General features: G+C 43.6%; 1 protein-coding gene across 4 annotated transcripts in view; it reads right to left on the minus strand.

Moving 5' to 3' along the window:
- Positions 1-20,257, minus strand: part of LOC111598404 (homeobox protein cut) — an 84,403-nt gene that overhangs the window by 23,587 nt on the left and 40,559 nt on the right. For all 4 annotated transcript variants that reach the window (XM_023313641.2, XM_030223488.1, XM_023313639.2 and 1 more), the window contains one exon: positions 8,185-9,465. In XM_023313641.2, coding sequence (XP_023169409.2) covers positions 8,185-9,465 — 1,281 coding nt within the window. The remainder of the gene's footprint in view (positions 1-8,184; positions 9,466-20,257) is intronic.

Below are 20,257 nucleotides of genomic sequence, written 5' to 3' on the forward strand. Positions count from 1 at the left end.
CAGTGCGGCCTGCTTTTGATGGGCATGCGGTAGCTTGAGTGCATGGCGTCAATAATTATTTCCATTCGCGGTTCAGAGTTGGCATTTAATTAGAAATCAATTGTCTATGTAATTGCGTGCGGCTCTCCAGCTTCTCGTCAGTCAGTCTTCGTCGCTTATTTCGGTTAATGCTTGCTCTCATTTCCCAGTTGCACAAACAAATTTGATCACGATGTGACAATCAAAGCGATAAGCAACGCGATTGCCGCTTATCATTGCTTTGCATCTCTTTAAACGTGTCGCACAGAAGGTCGCCAAACAGCGCAGTGCACACAAAAAGCCGAGAGAATCGCACAGCTAATCAGACAAATGTGCAACAGCTGCAACAATAGCAACAACAGAGGCAGCAACAACTTTTGCTGATTGCAGTTAGCCAAGCTCGCGCTGGGCCATAAATTATAATGCATGTTTAATTAATTGTTTAATCATTTGCTACGGGCTATGTTTTTTGTTTTTGCTTGGCAATTTGATGATTTGCCACATTCCGTGGGAGCCGAGCTTGCAGCATATTGCTGTTGCCGTTGCCGTTGCATGTGGCAACAACAAGCATTTTCTCAATTTAATGCTAAATTAATTAATGCAATTTGATTTATTGACAGGCAAAAATTGTCTTCGTTTTCTCTAATTAAAATCTTGAATTTCCGTTCAAGCTTGTAATTGACTTGAATATTGGCAAGCTGCGCAAAGGCAACGACTACGAAATACCCTAGAAATAGTTCACCTACATTTATATATTTTTTCGTTAAGTTTATGTTGAGCTAAGGTATTTTTAGTTGAAATTTCTTATCCCAAAATATTGAAATTGTTTTTTTTTTTTTTTAGCAATTTTTTGTAGCTGCTGTGGAGCAGTCGCTGCTCGACTATTTTCATTTCTTGCACAGGATGCAAATATTGAAATTGACAATTTCACATGTCTAACGACTTCTCAGCTCTTGTCGGTGTGTGGGTGTGTGGGTGGGTGTGTGCCTGACCAGCTGACAAGGCGTTCAGATTGATGGTCACAAGTTTTGGGCCAGTGTTGTGTAATTATTCATATCACCCACAAGCCAGACGCGAGGGGCAAAGAAGCAGGCGAAAAAATTGGTTGACAAGTTGGCTGCAAAGTTGCCAACTTATTTGTTAGCCATAAATTAGGCGCTGCCGTTTTGCGATGTCAAATCTGTTGGCCGAGTTGCCACAAATTTAATGGCCTCCAATTAGACAAAACCCAATTGCAGCCTACGGCAATTTATGAAGTGCCAAATGGATATTTAAGCAGCCAAATGAGTTGCGGCGCTGCCAACTTAATTCACTGCTTTTTGGCCAAGTCATGCCAAGCCGAGCCAAGTCAAGTCAAGACAACAAAAATAAATATAAAAATATGAAATGTTATATTATGTGGCTTATGCTTGTCAGCACAGGATAATATTAGCTTTAAGGTAGACTGAGGGGGGGGGGGGGGGGTGGTGGGGTTTTGAGAGGGCAGCTTATGTAGTTGTTAAGCCGATTGGAATTCTAGTTTTTTTTTGATTTGGGCCAAGTGAAAGTCAATTGCAATTGCCGAAATCAACGAGCCGTGAATGCGACTTCCATTATATGCTCGTTTTTTGTTTTTTTTTTTTTTTTGTCAGTTCGCATTGAGATCAGAGAATTGTATTAGCAAAGACAACAACCAATTGCTGATGACACAAATCAGCACACAAATTGCATGTAAATCACATGGTAAACAATCAAAACAAAGGCAAACCGAACCGAAGCAAACTAGCGCACGCCAACAACAGCAGCAGCAGCAACAACAACAATAAGAATGACAGCAACAGCAGCAACTGGTACACGAAAATAAGGAAATAATCAATTTAAAAAAATCAAAATCGCCATTTAACATACAAGCGAACAGCAGCTACTAAACTATAGCTATATGGTGACTATATAGGCCCCGACATATACTTAAAAAAGAAACAGAAACAGAAGCAGAAACAGAAACAGAAACAGAACAAAAAAAAACTGTAAGCAATCAACAATCAGTCAATGTGTCCAGACAATAGACAAGCGCGTGTGCGAGCGAGATGGATAGCGAGACACTGCTGCGGCACTGATGCCAGCTCGCTTGCGCACACTTGTCGCGGCTGTGCGGGGAAAGCGCGGCTGCCTGATCAAAATCCATATGCGATAAATAAATTGAATTTATCCGCAATTGGTCGAACGAAGCGTAGCGGCGGCAGCAGCAACAAAACCCAATGGACAACATGTGTGTGCGAGTGTGTGTGTGTGTGTGTGCACTTGCGCATGATAATGACTGTTTTTTACTTTAATCAGTAGCAAAACCAACAACAGCAACAGCAACAGCAGCGGCAGCGGCAGCAACGATAACGACAGCAAACAGCAACAACTTAAATCATTGCAGCCAGTTCTAACTAAGCTCAATGTCTCTAGCAACATGTGTGTGTCTCTCTCTCTCTGTGTGTGGGTGTGTGTGCGATTTGTTGCTGATTGATTTGAATTGAATAATTGCAATTGTGTGTTTGTTGCTTGCGCGGCTGTAGCGATAGCCAAAAAACAACAACATCAACAGAAAAAACATCAAATCTTGCATTGAAATTTATAATAAATAAAGTTTGCCTGCTGCTTTGCTTTGACAGCAACAGCCAGTCGGCTGCATTAACGCCCATAATAGACAACAACAGCAGCAACATAAGCAACAATAACAACATAAGCTGTCAATCAAACTATAGACTAGTCATAGTCATAGAATAGATATCGCAGATCGCATTTCGACTTGACAGAGTATATTAAGGAAGCTTTTCCAGTAGAGCTTTCAACAGCTTTAAGCGATAAAAAGTTGCTGATAGCTTTTAGCTGCACTTGCACTGTCGTTAAGCAGTGTTGCGAAATGTCAACTGTCATTGAGTACATTAAATGCATGAAGTCGTGAGCTTTAATGAACTTTTACATGTTTCGAATTAAATGCAGTGTTGTAAAGCTTAATTGAATGAGCTATTTGGCTATTAGAGGCTTACCCGCGTTAACCGATAAATTTCCATACTATATATACACGCGCATACATATATATATATATATGTTTGATATTTAATAGAAGCAGAAATTGTCGAACTTAAGCTTTAATTGAAAAAAATCATACTAAATTTGAATAATCGTCAATAAATTCAAAGAGCCCAAGACTCAAAAATTCAAAATCATTCAAAGCAAGCATTATGAGTGTGTGTGTGCGTGTGCGTGTGTGTGAGGTGATTATGAATTATAAATTATGATGAATATTAATACAAATCAAATAGACAATAACAACAATTCAGTTCGAATCGAGAGCTGCCTTGACACTGCCTAATCAAATTTATTTCGGCTGTCTCCGCTGCTGCCAGTTGTACTTAATATTGTTATTATTATTGATGATTGCCACGCCTATACGCCCGGCTTTTTGTGTGTGTGTGTGCCGTATCTGGGCATAGATCAGTGACGTTAGGGCCCCGACTCTCTGGCTTCTTGTTAGATTAGCAAGCGTCTATCGATCAGTTGTTTGCACAGTTGCTCTCGAACTGGGGCTAATTTGGTTTATTTTTAGCCAACTTCGTTTTGGCCTCGCTACGGGTTTTCCGCATGATTTCGAAATTCAATGTTTTAAAATAAACTCAATTGTTTCACAGACAAAGCACACCCACACCCACACCCACACACAGTCCTCGAGACAAAGCGCGTGCACAAATATTTACATTCAAATAGAGACCTAATAATGAATAGTATATCAAACAGTTAATATTCCAAAATAGATAATACTCATGACGTTTTGGGTATTTCAGCGCTTTTTGCCCAAGTGCGACAGAACAAACATATAAAAGGGAAGAAAAATGCGAAACTCTGCGGGTCGACGAACACACACACACAGCGAAAGAGAGGGGGAGAGGAAGGGAGAGATAAAACTTAATTTCTAATTAGTTGAAAAGCCATCCGTCAAGTGGAGTAATATAATTTTGATAGCTCATCATCGAGGCTCACCCCCGCTTGGCAAAGGGCTTCACAGTTTCCCAGTTTCCCAGTTTCCAGAAGCGTCACGCGATGATAAGCACAAATCGAATTTGTGCATGAAAATTATTATGATTATCTATACACATACACACACACATATATATGTATATGTGCTCAGTACGCATTATGCTGGTCAATCGGCAGCGGGGGCCGCGCGCTATTCGAGCTAGTTCAAGTCCAAGTCCAAGTCCAAGTGCGAGTCGAAGCCGAGCAAATGCGGGACGATTTGGCTGATTGATAGCGCCAGAATTTTAGGAATTTTGAAATTCGAATTGAGTTTTTATCATTTGCCAGCCCTTCAAAGTCAGCGCCCTTCGATTTACATATCTCTAGGCTCTGGTCTGGCGTCACAATTACAATAATTCCCATACATTTATTTTACACTGCTGATAATCCAGCAACTATATGAATTTGTCTTTGTTATTTATTTTTTTTTTGCTTGAAACTCGACAAGTGTTGGGATAAATATTAACAACAACAACAGCAACAACGACAACTAACCGACAAACCGCAGAAGTCATAAAAAAAAATTGATTTCGGTTGTGTTGGCGACAAAACAAATACAAAAATTCATATTTAGCTGAGAACAGATTTTTTTCGCTGTTGTCGTTTCTTATTTAATATGAAAACACATTAAACAAATATGTTGCAGTCGATAAACATTTTTTGTTATAATTTTGTGTCGTGCTGTAAATTTATATGAATATAAATATAAATATATATATACATATATATATATATATATATATATTTTTTTTTTGACACAAATTAAAACAACAGCAAAACTAACCACAAGCACAGACACACACACAGTTATAAAGACCTTTAATAAAATGCCTAAATTATTTGAGTTTCTGTTTCAAAGCTTCAATGAAACTATCAAAAAATAGGCAACGATTTATAATATATATAAATATATATATATATATCGTATAAGTATTAAATGGTTGATAAAAAAATGTATTTCTTTGTCTTTTATATTTTTGATAAACAAACTTTGGTATGCTCCACATAAATTATTATTCAAATGTTTTTTCCCGCTGTTTGTTTGGTGATAAAGAAAAAAAAACCTAAAATTAAAAAAGCAAGAAAAACAACAATAATCTAAAAGCCGAACGTGTCATTTCTTTTTCACTTAATTATATACTGTACATACATATATATATATATATATCTATGGCACATATAGATATGCTCTATATATATGCATATAGTTGCTAAATCAAAACGGAAGTGTTTCGTGTTTTATTGTTTGTGGTTTTTGGCACTTTGTTGAGCTGCTAATATGCTGGCAATTTTTATCGCACAATATTATATTATATATATATATATATACTTTCGTTTCTATTTCCCTTTTTTTTATTAAAATATTTTCGATGTTGTTTGTGGCATGTTTAACCCATGGTTGGCCCGCTGCTATTTTTACGCGCTCTTCATGCACTTTGTCTATAAAAATGCACTTCTGCGAAAAAATAAACACGCGCCGCGCCAACACAAACAAACAAGCAAATGCAGCGCGAGAGCGGGAGAGCGGGAGAGCAGTGCAGGCCGTAGTGGAAGATAGACCAGAGACCAGACCAGATCGGAGCCAACAAGACACAGGCTAACAACAAACAACTGTTGCAATTCCATTTAACATAATTTTTGCACAACTGTCGATCATATATGCCCACTGCCATGAGCTCGCCGTGGGGTCGCATGATTCCTATAGGCGGCATGACACTGAAGAGCCCTGAAGTAACCATCAAATTTATAGCTAGTTGTCGCCTCTTTGGGCTTGCCGCCTCCTTGGGCTTGCCGCAGAAGTGAAGAGCTTTCAACAAATGCTCGTTGCAGGGCATCTCTTAGTCCGACACTTCCGGCTTCTACAGTTTTACTATGTTTTTGTTTTCTATTTTCTGGTTTTTTTTTTCTTTTTTCGGTATATTTTTTTTGTGTGTGGCTGCCCGTGGCGTGGTGGCGGCGTCTAAAAAATATTGTCGCATATTTATGAACATGTGTAACAGATAAATCTGAATCTGAATCTTTGGGCGCACACGTAAGTGATTTAGTTGTCAGGCGAGTGCATTTATTACAGCTGCGCCAGCCAGGGCTCTGGTCTCTGGAGCCATGCCCATGGGTGTTAGCACAGTGCGTGTGCGCGCCGCCAGGGGGCGCTAGTAATCAAACTAATGAGCTGCACAGAAAGTCGGCGAAAATAGCATTTAATGGATTTCAAATAAAACGAAAAGAAAACATAAGCAAAAGCCCAGCTATAAGTGGCAGGTAAACAAATGCGAGACAGAGCGCGAGTGTGGGGCTAAAAGATTGTGTCTGCCGTCTGCCAACTGAAGTGATAACACATTAAAGAAATGCATCGAGGGGCGATTGCGGTTGGCGTCCTGCTCGCTATTGCAGCGACACCTAGGGGTTGCTAATGGCAGTTAGCGAAAGCTGCAAAAGATGTCCTCGATGGCTGCCAAGATGCTGAGCTGCACTTAATGGCAAATGATAATGATTGATGCTTAAATGCAACCAGCAGCCCCTAACACACCTTGCAACACTTGCAGCGCGCTTTCGGGGCTTGGGGCATGGATGCTGGCAATAAGCAATCATTCAATGTGGCCACAATGCGTCTTGCATTAAAGAAATTGAAAGGAATTAGGGATAGGGGCTGCGAGTGGAAGCAGCGGGAGAAATGAAGCGGAAGAGACGATGAATGATGGGATTGAGAGAGAAGGTAAGAGAAGGAAGGGGACAGCAAGTGGGAGCGAGAGATGCTGGAATAGCGGTATATATATAGAGGGAGAGAGATCTATATAGAGAGAGAGATCTATATAGAGAGATGAGAAGAAAGAAATAAAAAGATAGAGAGAGGGACAGTGAGAGAGAGAGATAGAGTGATATATGGAATGAGAGAGAGCGAGTTAGAGTGATTAAGAGGGAGCGAGCTCGAGAGAAAGAGATAGACAGCCCGACAGATTGATTGCCATACAAAGCCACAGGTCTGCGAAAGGAGTTAAATTTTCGATCTCCCCTCTGGGCAGCATATCCTTAAACATTATCAGTATACAACTGGCAAGCGAACCGCATTCCAGATTGGCATAAGTAAACACCAGAAACACGGAAGACACATAAAGCTAACAAGACAGTTGAGAGCCACTCGAGAGCTGAAACCTGATGCTATGAACGCCACACTTCAATGGGCCGTATCAGCGTGGGCTGGCTGCAAGGACAGCGCGAAAGGCAAATGTAAACAAAGGGCAGACAACAGCAAATTGTAGGCGTTAAAATTGTCATGTCAATATTTTAATGATATCACTTTACAGGCAGCACCCAGCCAGTCTATAGTCTGCAGCTCAACTCCATCCAATCAAAGTGTCTTGCGCAAAGTTTCATTTTAACTTTTTCTATGCACAAGCCAAGTTAACAAAACAAAACAAAAAAACAAAAAAAAATCAACAATTTTTTCAGCATATTTTTTTTGTTTTATTTTGGGAAATATCCTCGTGGCTTTCGAGTCAAATCCCTTGCATATTTTTGTTTTCTCTCGCTCTGCTGCCCTTTCTTGTGCCTCGTGTAAAGAAGAAGTCAAAAGTCCTTTTATTTATTTTTTTCTACTTTTTTTTTTGTTGCCTCTGCTGTTGTTGTTGTTGTAGCGCTGGGACGCTCATTTGTTTGCCTTGTATTTCCTTCTGTTTTCACTTTCCTGTTTTTTTTTTGTGTTTTTGCACTTGTGTTTGGCTAGAAAATTACAAGAAAAGTGCGCTAAACTGGCTGGGCTGGGCTGGGCTGTGCTGTGCTGTGCGGTGGGTGGGCGTGGCACTGTGGGTGTTTTGTTTACTTATGCAAGTGTTTTCTCAATTGTGCGTGCGGACAGCCAAGGGCGCAGGGTTGGCCAAAAGGGGCAGAGGGGGTTAGGTCAGTCGTGCGTCGTCGTCTGCGGTTGGAATGCTTTAGGGTTGCCATTTAACTCCTCCAGTTTTTTTTTTGTTTCTATTTTTTTTTTTTTGTATTTTTGGGCGCCTGGCAACATTTGTCTAATCTTAACGGTTTTACATTTCATTGCGCTGGGCAATTGGCGCGCCTTGTGGAGTGGCCGCAGACAGTTTATTAAATTAACTTAAGGAATGTGCTTAAAGAACTTACCTCTTTGTCTTTGGCAGCTAACAGTACAGCGGGCTGGTTGTTGTTGTTGTTGTTATTGTTGTTGTTGCTGGCGTTGCGCTTTTTGCGCTTCTCATTGCTGCTGCTGTTGTTGTTGTTGTTGGTGTTAGTATTGTTGTTGGTGCAATCGTCATCCTCGGCGCTATGTGCCACATGTTGCTCATTTACATTATTATCACGCAGTGCAACATGTTGCGTTTCACTGTTGTTGTTCTTGTTGTTGTTGTTGTTCTTCCGACTACAGCTATTGTTGCTATCAGCATTGTTGTTGTTGTTGTTCACGTTTAAACTAGCTTCTAGCTCGTCCTGCCGTCCATCAGCAGCCACAACGGCATCGACATTGCGATCATCGCCCTCATCATCATCGTCATCATCATCATCATCATTATCATCGCGTTGATCATTGTTGGCTGTGCTTGCGTTCGCGTTCGCATCGACAACATTTTCAGTTCTGGCCAATGTTGGCTCTACGGCAGCAATGCTGCCCGTATCAGCAACATGCTCCGGCTCCAGCTCCATATCATCATCGTCTAAATCGCCATCGGCATGCGCCACATTCGATTGCATCGACGCGTCCTCCTCGTCGTCGTCCTCATCGTCGTCGTTGCAATTGCTGCTGGCTATTGGCTCAGCAATATCCCTTGCCGATTGCTGTTGTGTGGCTGCTGCTGCTGTTGCGGCTGCTGCTGCTGCTGCTGCTGCTGTTGTTGTTGTGCTTATTGCGGTGGCCGCGATTGGCGAATGCATTGGCGATTGCTGCTGTTGCTGCTGCTGGGCTGCCGCTGCTGCTGCCCGGGCCGCCGCTGCAGCAGCCGCTGCCGCTTCCATCATCATTTGTTGGGCGTGATTGAAGAAGAGCTTGGGATTCAAGCAAGCGCCGCCGACGCCGACGCCGTTTTGCAGGCTGCTCTGCAACTGTTGCTGCTGCTCGGCGCTGAGCAACGGCGGCGATGGCGACGGTGTATTTGTGTTGGCCAGCAGATTGCCGCCGTTCTGTTGCAGCGTTATGGCCGCTGCAACAATCGAGCTATTCAGCAGCTTGTCGCTCTCGCTCTCGCTATTGCCAGTGGCTTCCTCTTCGCCGCTGGCCAATGATGTTGCTGCTGCTGCTGTTGCTGCTGCTGCTGCTGTTGCTGCTGCTGCTGCTAGTGCTGACTCGGATGTGTTGTTGTTGTCGCTGTTACTGTCGCTGTTGCTGCCGGGCGTGCCTGTGGATAGTTGCTCCTTGAGTGTGTTCACTTCCTTCTCGGCTAATGTAGCGCGCTGCAAGTAGACAGAGAGAGGGAGAGAGAGAGAAGAGAGACGTGAGTGAGTGAGTGTTTGTGTGTGTGAGCTTAGTCTGCCCCATCAAGTTGTTTAGCCGCATATGTTTGTCGTGGCCAAAAGGCAACTATCGACCCTCATTAATTTTACTTTTAAAGTCATTACGGGTTAAATTTAGCCAAATTAATACGTTGCAAAACTTTTGCCCAGCCGACAAAAAAGGCTCAAAAAAGCCGAGTCGACTAGCTGGGCCCTCTGCAACACCAGCAGCAGCAGCAGCAGCAGCAACAAACAGCCGACAAATTTATAGTTTATCGTTGGTATCGATAAGCCAACTTGGAATTTTAGTGCTATTAGCGTTGACCTTCGCCAAAAGGGGGAAGCCAGACGACGGCGACGGCGACGGCGACGACGGCGACGACGACGACTTGCTTGAAATCAAATGCCAAATGAGAAATTAAAACAACAACAGCAGCAACAGCAGAGGCAGCAGCAGCAGCGACAAAAAAAAAGGTTACAAAAATATGCGGTGCAAACTTTTTTGGCAAATTAGTCTGGGCCCAGGACCTAGAGCCAGCCCCATAGCCACAACCCGAGCCAGCGCCAGAGCCAGAGCCGTAGTCGTAGCCGTAGCCGAGGCCAGCACCAAAACTCACACCGCATCGGAATCGTAGCCCATAGCTTAGTCAGGTCCGGTGCAGTGTCCTCTCCTTGGCGCTGCGACTACGACTTTTGCTCCGACTTTAGATGGCAATGACTTTTGGGGCACTTCGGCTTCGATTTTCTGTTGATTTGTACTTGTTTTGGTTTTTGAGTTTTGTGCAATTTTATTTGTATAAATACCGGAAGCCAATGAGCGGGTATGAGGTAACAGCCGGCAGGGCGTTGCAGGCAATAAAGAACTTTGGAAATTAGTCGATGGGCATATCGTTTCTCTACTGCCAAAAAGGGACGCTTCGCTGTAAGCCTTGGCAGTTCTTATAGCAGTTTTTGCCTCAAATCGATGAGGAGACGACGCTGGCTAGCCCCTGCCTCTTCAAAACTTAAGCAGGAAGTCGTTATAAGGGTCGGGTTAAGACTGAATTGCAATGCAGTTGCCGTGGACTGGTGAAATGTAAGCGATTAGGAAAAGTCCTTTTGGACTAGAACAACTTTTGTGCTAGGGTCAGGACGACGATAAGGGACTAGCTCAATTGCAGGAGATAATGTTGCGGTTGAGCTGTTGAGCAAATTTCGATTGGATTGAAGTAGCAACAACTGCCCAAGAGTAGCACCTTTCGAGTGATGACAATTGAAGAAAGTCAAACTCAAGCGAGTCCAGCTCAAGCCGCTGAGATAGAGGCTCTTCCAAAACACAATCAGGTAGAGACTAAGCAGCTAACACGAAGAGGTCAAAGGGCTTTAAGGTCATGCTGCCTTGCCACGTTGCTTGATCCATTCAGTTGTATTCAATTATTTACAACTTTGGCTAATTCCAACTAGGTAAAATCTAGGTTGCTGCCATAGCCTTGAAGAGCTAGAAACTTGGCAGATTTTGTATTGGTTTAAAATGCAGCTAAATGACAAGAGACTGCCTCGTCGAGCCGCAGGAATTTGCTGTCTTTATTTATTTATTGTTGTTGCTGCTGTTGCCGTTGTTGCCGTTGTTGCTGTGTTTATCTTTTTTCTTGTAGATGAATGGCCCTCGAGGCATATTTGTCAACATCATCAGCAAACGAAGCGAACCCGAACCCAAACCAAAAACCAAACCCGCAGCCAAATGTAACGTTAGCAAGAGCCGCAGGCCCCAACAGGAGGGGGCGTGGCCGGGCGCAGTCTCGGTCTCGAGCTCGACTCGTCGCATAGATATATATTTATGATATTTAAAAGCTCTTAAGTACAAACAACAGACAAGCGACAGGGTTGGAGGGGGGGCAGGGACTTCGCCGTTGGACGCACAGAGGAGAGGAGGAAGCTGCAGTTTTGTCCTTGCCGAGGACTTAAAATGCCAGACAGCCTTCAAAAGCGCGCTGGCTCTTGGAGCTGGGCAACGGATGGGGCACTGATTTTCATGCTGACTGTGTGGCACGTTGTTGTTGCCGCCGCTGAGCTGCTTAAGCTTGAAAATTGTTTTCATAATGCCAGGCGGTCGATGCTTGCCACAGCAAAAGAAAAAAATGTTGTTTCTTTACTCTCTCTCTCTCTGCCTCTCTGACTTTTTGCCGCGAAAATCAATCAGTGGCTGCCCAACTGTGCGCCGCCAAAACTGTGCCCAGGTTTTTGCTGTCTTGGCGCGCTTTGAAATGCAATCCCCGTGAGAAAGGCGACACTTGTTGTTCGGCTGGCCAGCAAAAACTAGCTGTCCGAATCCTCAGAGCAAATCAATTAATGCGGCGCAGGAGTCGTCGGAGTTGGAGTTGCAGTTGGAGTTGATGGAGCCACTGTGTGTGCTCAGCCTTTGTGGCCCAGTTCGAGCGGCTTAGCAAGCAGTTGCCAACCAAATGAGTTAATTAACTAAAATGCGGGTGGCTTTGCTCGTGTTTTACTTATATATATATATATATATATATATATATATCTTCTTTTTTTTGGGTTTTTCACACACACACACACACGCACACACCCCCACACAGAGCGAAGTTGTAAAGTTCTATGGGCACACTTCAAATGCTTTCCACCTCTGTTCCGCTCTCCTTCCGTGTCCAGTCCGTGTGTGTGGTCAGCTTATGGCAAAAAAGGCTTTCGTATTGAGCACCCTTTTAGCGTTTTTTTTTTTTTTTGGGTTCGTTTTTTGACGGGCTGCACAGCGAGTTTCATTTAATATTTTTGCATGTGCCGGCGCAGCCACTTCAAAGGAGCACCCGAAAATAGCTCGTGTCTAGGGGTAAAAAAGGCAGCCAAAAATAAAAACGCAATGCGCGCCAAAAATGTTAAGTGAAATGTTAACAGCATCGCACATTGGCCCCGCTGTTAACATTTCTATTAGCCAAAAGCGACCCGTTTAAGGAAGGGCACACCATTTGCTTAAATGGAAAAGTTATTAAAGCTAACTGCTGCTCATGAAAAGAGTCGAATCTGGAGCTTGAGCTGATAACAACTGCAGGAATTCTGCTGTAGCTGCTTATTGAACTCGCTTTGTGCCTTCAATAATTGTGGACTGCTCAAAGGTTCTCTCAAGGATCAGCCGCTGGGCAATTGAGCTCTTGTTGCTTATTTTCTTATGCAGCAATTGTTGCAACTATCGCACACACACATACAGAAGCACTTCAGTGCTTCAGCAAGTCAAATACCACTCGCCAGCAACGACCCGAGCAGCGCGCTTGCAACCACGCGCTCAATGGCCTTCTGTGTGTGAGTCGTGCGCGCGGCACATGTCAAAAAGCGCGCACTTTTCCACACAGAAACAGATTCCAGCCCAGGGGCGTATGTGTGTGTGTGTGCGTGTATTATAATGCATAAATACTCGTACTCCTTTGGCAGTCGTGAAGAATTTTTGCATGCGGCATTGTCTCAAGCTGTTTTCTGAAGTGAGTCGAACGGTCGACGTTTTTTTTTTATTTTTTGTCGCATGGCAGCTGTCAGAGCAGGAGCAGGAGCAGAGAGAGGGTCAGCAGTTGAGCCAGAGAGAGTGGGTGAGAGGCAGCACTTTTTGTAATTAGTACGAAAGCAACGTTATGAATTGTGCTTGAAGCTCAGCTCGAGTGCAAGTTGTTGTGGCTGCTGTTGTTGTAGGCAGCCGCAACCCCTCGACAGCAGCAGCAACAGCAGCAAAGGCAACAGCAGCAATATCTGAGCCGGGTCTGGGAAACGTCGCTGCATTGTTTGGCAGCACAATAAATCAAAGCAAATCAATGCGACGTCCGCTGATGCATGAGTGGGAGGCCGAGCAAAGGCAGCAGAGTGAGAGAGAGAGAGAGATAGAGTGCGGTAGAGGAGTATTTGGTTGGGTACTTTGATTTAGGGGCGGCTGTCAGTTGTTGTCTTGACATTTTCAGTGGCGCGGGTAGGTAAAATGCAAAAAAAAAAAAAACCTCAGAGGCAGCCGCTGCCGCTGCCGCTGCCACTTAAACGCCTACATGACATGACAAGCAGCGCAGGGGCAGGGGCAATGGCAGAGGCTGCTACGGCTGCTGCTTAGCTACATAAGAAAAATGAAGCCAAAGCGTTTTCACAATTACACACACATTAAACAGCAGGCAGCTAGAAAAAAAGCTTCTAAAAAGTTAAAAAGTTGTGAGCGCAGGTGGGCGAGAGGCAAGCGGCGAAGGGGTTAAATGTGCCAGTCTATCTATGTGTGTGTGTGTGTGTGTGTGTGGCTGCGTGTGTCTATATCAATTGAAAGAAGCAGCAGAGCAAAAACTCACATATAAAAAGTGTAGCATGACATTAGGCGCAGACAAAGACGCTGCGCGTATGTCTTGACAGCTGTAAATGCAGACGACAGAGATAGGCAGAGGGAGAGGGAGAGCAAAGAAATGATATGTATACATATATACACTCTATACATATATATATATACATATATATACATACATATATATATATATATATGTGTGCGTGTGTGTGTTGCTGTTGCTGTTGTATATAAGCCTGTCAATGTGCCAAGTGGTTTGTGGCCTGCGGCAGTACGCATTTGAATAAATGCATAGAATAAGCTTGCAAAAAAGGCAGAGAAGCAGAAAGAGTCTCCTCCACAGCTGCAGCACATGCAGAAGCTACACAAAAGCAGCATAAAGCACAAGCGTCTGTTTAGCAAACAATCTGTAGAGATGCACATTCACGCTGCCATCAAGCAATCAGAAAAGTCAGCATAAATATTTGCCAAGCTCTTGGAAGTGTATCGATAGGCAGTGATCGATAGCAGTTCACAATCAATGCTGTAACTCACTGCTGTTATTATCGATTATTTTAATTAGCTAATCACACTTTAAGCCAGCATTTGCTTCTTTTGGCAACTCATCCCCTTAGCTGCTTAGCCTTTGATATGCTTTGCTATCCATTAACTTTATGTTATATGCTGCAGCTGCCTTTGTTTACATGCTAGACTCCTTTTACAGTTATTTGAGTAAGTCTCACACACGCTCGCACACACACAGGCGCGCATCTTTCCATGTTTGCTGCGTTTTTATTTTTGGGACATGCCTTTGCATTTGCTTTACAATTTCAAACATCATTAGCAACGCACACACACACACGAACAAGGAGAACAAACACGAAGCTTTCACACACACGCACATACAGACACACATATCCCTTTTTGCTAATTATTTATTTAAATATTAAACAAAAAATACCCAAACATACACAAAAGGAAAAACACACACAGAACGAGGCAAGCTACAAAGTGTAAGAGTGGGAGAGTGTTGGGGAGCGATAGAGGAAGCGAGATAGCGCGCCTTGAAAACTGCAACGAAAAAATACCAAAAAAAGTAACATAAATAAATAGATACACACACACATGAACAACGAAGTGAAAAGAGTAGTACACACTCACACACACACACATAAACACAAACAGTGAGAGAAAACGAAAATGATGTATTGATGTTTCCGTGAGAGATTGAGGTAGGCAAAGGGGTCGAGCAGCGCCATCTATGTGCAAAGACGCACGCAGCAAATGCAAAAAAAAGAACCAAAAACAAGAATAAGCAGAAAAAAACATACACAAACACACACACAGTCATGAAAACAAGCAACAAACAACGACGATGTCGAAGAAAAAGTACAGAACGAGAGCGCAAAGGATGAACAGCAGCAGCAGCAGCAGCAGAAGAAGAACAAGAAGAAGCAGAAGAAGCGTGCGTGCGAGCGAGATGCGCATATGCATACGAAAATACTCGCACATAACTGTACACGAGACACTGGCTGAGGGGCTGCCTGACTGTCAGTCTGTCTGTCTGTCTGTCTATTTGTCTGTTCAGTTATGTTCCGTCAGCACAGCTAACTAATATTTTCTAATTTAAAATTCTGTTTCTTTTTTATTACGGGCACACACACGCACACCCCCACATGTGTGTGTGTGTATGTAAATTTATAAAATTTCTATTTACTTATCAAAAATCAGGCAGCCATTGAAAAAACAAAGAGTTGTATTTATTATTACCCCGCACTCTATCTCTATCTCCCTCTCCCTCTCTCTATATCTCTCTGGCAATTGGCACAGCAGGCAATGAAAAACATGACGTTCAAATTGAAGAAGAAGCAGCAAAAGATGATGAAGGAGCAGCAGCTGTAGATAGGGGAAGTCGCTGCTGCTGCTACTGCTGCTGCTGCTGTGCACGCCCAAATGTATGCTATACAAAATATAAATTAGCTTTGATATGCGAAGCCGCTGGGCGTTTGGGCTGGAGCTTGCCAGAGTGGGCTGGACTGTAAAAAAGGATTATATACACGCGTGTGCTATGTGTGTGTGCGTGTGTGAAAAGATGCTGAAAAAAGGATTAATGCGCGCGCCAAGCAAGAAGACAGCAGCTGGGCAGAGTGGAAGCCAGCTATATGCTTCGATTTTTAATGCGTCATATGACAAGGCAGCTGTATGTGTGTGTGTAAGTGTGAGCATGTGTGGGTAATTGTCTGTCCCGGCAAGCAGAATCCAAAGCGGAGTTTGGGCCAAGCGGTGTTTGGCTTTTTGGGGGCTGCAAAGTGTCAAAGAAAAATGTGCGCCGCTTTCTTTTCAAAGGCTGCAGCAACACACTGCTGTGTGTGTGAGTGTGTGCGTGCATCAAATTAGATGATTTCTAATTGCTGTCTGTTAAGAGCGCAGCGGCATGGATTAAAACTGACACATTTTGTTGGCTGCAGGGGCTGGAGCTGTATATGGAATATGATAGATATGCCAGATCAAAGCCTAAATATCATTTAAGTTGCTTAAGGCAACGAAACGTGAGAGAGAGCGAGACGGAGAGTGAGTGTAAATGTGCTTGAAACAGCTTGAATTGAAGACAAATGCCAAAGCAGAGCGAGAGTGAGCGAGATAGAGAGAGATCGCTTTCTTTCAGTACTACAACAGCTGACTGCTGCAGCTCACTTCACCTCGCCTTTTACAGTTAAGCAAGTGTTGGACTGTTTGGCAGTCAAGTCCTAATGCTGATTCCTTACTACGGCTTAGGCTCATTAACAATCAAAGCCCAAACGAATGTCGTGTGTGGACAACCCTTTGGCAAATTCCGCATAGCCAGCCTCCACCCTGGGCTGCACAACCCCCTGCGCACACGTAAAGTAATAATAATTTTTTGGCTTATCCTTATTATTACATAACGTATGCATACCTTTTTTTTGTAGCTGACCAATCGTACATCAAAAATTAACCCACACAGAGAGAGAAGGAGAGAGTGAGAGGGAGAGAGAGATGTATGACCCTTTTTTTAACAATGTGTGTGTGTGTTTGAGCCATTGTTGCACGGCCCCCTGCCTTTTGGTACGCTCTTTTGGTCACTTTGTGCGTAGGCCTTTTTTTTGGGCAACATTTTTGAAAATACAGCAACAACAAAGAGTAAATAATTAAGCATTACACTGACCAAATAGCACACACACGCTTAAAAGCCTGCCAGAGGGCTGTGTGTGTGGGCGTGTGGGCCAGTTCAAGTCAACACACACACATGGTCCAGACAAATACAAATAAATATATAACTCATATATGTGGGCCGTACAAATAATGATTAGAAGTCCCTTCTCACACCACAATGCAGCCCCAACCACGCCGTGTGTGCATGTGTGTGTGTGTGTGTTTGGCTTTTGCTTTGTTTTTTATGCCTCATGTGTGTGTGTGTAATTTTTGACATTTTTATGCGGGCCTTAAACTAAAGGCAGACCGACCAAAAAATAAAAATAAAAAGCTTCTCAAAGTTAATGTGCCTAAAAGGGTGACAGGGCGGGAAACCGTGCCTGAGTGTGTGTAGGTGTGCGTGTGTGCCTGTGTGTGTGTTACATAAATTTGACACTGTAAAATCTAACAGAAATTAATGATTTTTATTTGTCTGCCTGCGCAGGTACAGTTGTGCACAAAAATAGCAAAGATCCCAAAAAACCAGTGTTAATAATAAACCAAAATTTGTCCCCAGCTAACCACCCCCCACAGCTAAGCCACCCAAACCTGGCGCAGATATGTGCGTTCTTAGCAAAGCTTAACAAAGGGCACAGAATGCAAAGATATATTTCATAGCCTGGCCCAAGGCGTCCTTTATTTGTGATCCCTTTGCTCTGCATGTGTGTGTGTGTGGGCTTTGTAATGAGGCCTAATTAAATAAGCATGAAGAAATACCAACATATTCGCCGTTCGCCTGGCGAGCTAAATGCTTAAGCAGTCGCAAAAATCAATGCGGGGACAGGCGAGACGGTTGGTGGCTTCGAGAGGCACAGCGCTCTGTGCTATCTATCAAATCTTTAATTAAGCCGAAAATTAAGCAATTTATTTTGTTGCTTAGAGAGGCCGCAGCAGACGTCGAGCAGCAGAGATGGAAAAGCCTTTTGGCGTTGCCATCCTTTAGCATTTTACAATTTCAATCAAAATTTCCAATCAATGTCAATTCATTATGCTCTAAGGCAGCAAGTAGCAAGGCAGCAAGGCAGCTGGCAGCAAGGACAGCCGCAAAAGGTGGGACCATCTCAGCGCCCCGTCCCACGCCCGCACACGCCTCTAACAAGGCACCAAGGCAACGCCGTCTGATCGAAACGCTCCGGAAAAAGCAACCCTGAGCAGGCGATGGAAACACGGCGCTGGCATTTTTAATGAAAGCCACGCACAAAGTTCCCTGTCAAGTTTTGCCTAATCAAAATCGACAACATTTTATAGTTTGGCCGGAAAGACAGACGCGGGCAAAGACGAGCCGACGGACAGGCAAGGAGACTGTCAGTCTGGTGGCGAGGGGGGCGTGCCAGCAAGTGTGTGACAAACAAATATTTGAAAACGTAAATCAGAAATCTTTCACTTTCATTTGGCAATCCTTTTATGCCCTTTTACTGATGCGGGGGTGGTGCGGGTGCGGGTGCGGGTGTGGGTGTGTGGCGGCAAGGGTTGGCAGATAGTAGCTCGTTGCGAGCCAGGGACAAAATCGAAAAACATTTCGTGTATTAAAACCGAAACGAATTAATTTAATTAATTACAATCATGTCTTATTAGAGACGTATGAAGACGACGACGACGAAGACGACGTAGCTGCTGCTGCTGCTGCTGGAGGGCTGCGATGGGCGGGGCACATGCAGAGCTGAAAGACAATTTGCTGTTGTTGCCAAAGAGTTGCTTTTGCCGTGCCTTGCCTTGCCTTGCCTTGCTTTGCTTTTGTTTCAAGTGCTGTGCGGGGCCTTGCGCTATTGCTTTAGGGGTGAGTTGCGGCCAGGGCTTGAGGGGCTGAGCGGGGCAGCATGGCAGCCCGATGTGTAATAGCATATATTTTATGCTCACATCATTTATAAATGCCTGATTTGTTATTTACAAAACGAGACAAGTTGCGGCATTCTGGATTGTATGGCATTTCGCTTGGGGACTGAGCGAACTTGCCGTTGTCTAGCTACGATATGTGTATTCGATTGTGCAGCTCGGTGTGTGTGTGTGTGTGTGTGTGTGTGTTGCCACTTAATTTGAATTTGAGTAATTGCCAAGATGCCGGCGTGTCTTGTGGCCAACAATAATGGGCTAACAGCTAACATAGTTGCTCTACGAGCAAGCCAACAGTTAGGCTTTAACAGCGAGTTAACATAGCCGGTAGCTAAAGCTACTTAGCAGTGAGTTAACATAGCTCGAACATGCTTTAAACATTTTCAGCTAGTTAACAGAGTGTTAACATAGCCTAAAAATACTATGCAAAAGAGTTTAGAGAATTTATTTTACATTATGAATTTACTGCAAGTTTAACGAACAAAATTGGTGAGTTGGCCTTAACAGCTAGCTAACATATCATTAACAGCGAGCTAACATTCCAAACTATACAGAATTTGTCTGCAATTCGTTCATACTCCATTTCACAAGCAGATTCCTAGGCCCACATGACGCATACGCAATATTTATTGGCAACAGTCAACAAATCGAGGGTATAAGCCAGCGCGGAAGGCGCATACAACTTCACATGAGTGCAGTGCCATATAGATAATAGTGTGTGTGTGTGTGTGCCTGTCTATATATCAGACATGCTGCATACTTCTTTTTACACTTTGTTGCCATTGTTGTTGTTGTTGTTGTTAATTAATTTCTGTAAAAATATTTATTATTATTAGTCGGCCAGCGACTGCGAAGCGGCAATGCACTCATCAGCACCCAGACAGACAAAGTGCGCGAATGAATGAGCGAGCGAGAGAGATGGAGAGACAGAGAGCAAGAGTAGATCCATATTGATGCGCTCTCTCGCTCTCGCTCTCGCTCTCGCTCTCGCTCTCGCTCTCGCGCTCTGCACATATTTCCATCACCTGCCGCGCTCCGCTCTCAACGACTTGACTGTCACTAAACGGCTCATCTAACTGCAATGCTTCATAGAAATTTCGTTTGTGTGCTGTGCTGATTCGGGAACGTGTATCGGCAAGGGAGCGGGCATGGGGTCTGGCTAGCTAGCTGGCTGGCAGGCTGGCTGGCTGACTTATTTTTACAACAACAATGAACGTTCAGACGGACGCAAATCACAAAATGAAAATCGAAAAGTGCATGCTTCTATATATTGTGCGATATATCTATATGTACATATATATATAATGTGTATCCATATGAATATATATATATATATATATGTATTTAAAATGCATATAGATTTGTATTTGGCTTATGGCAACAACAAATTTACACTCCAACAGACGTTGATGTCGTCGTTGTCGTTGTCGCTGTCGTTGT

This window comes from Drosophila hydei, unplaced genomic scaffold (assembly GCF_003285905.1).
Source record: "Drosophila hydei strain 15085-1641.00,03,60 unplaced genomic scaffold, DhydRS2 tig00000232-arrow-arrow-pilon, whole genome shotgun sequence".
Lineage (NCBI taxonomy): Eukaryota > Metazoa > Arthropoda > Insecta > Diptera > Drosophilidae > Drosophila > Drosophila hydei.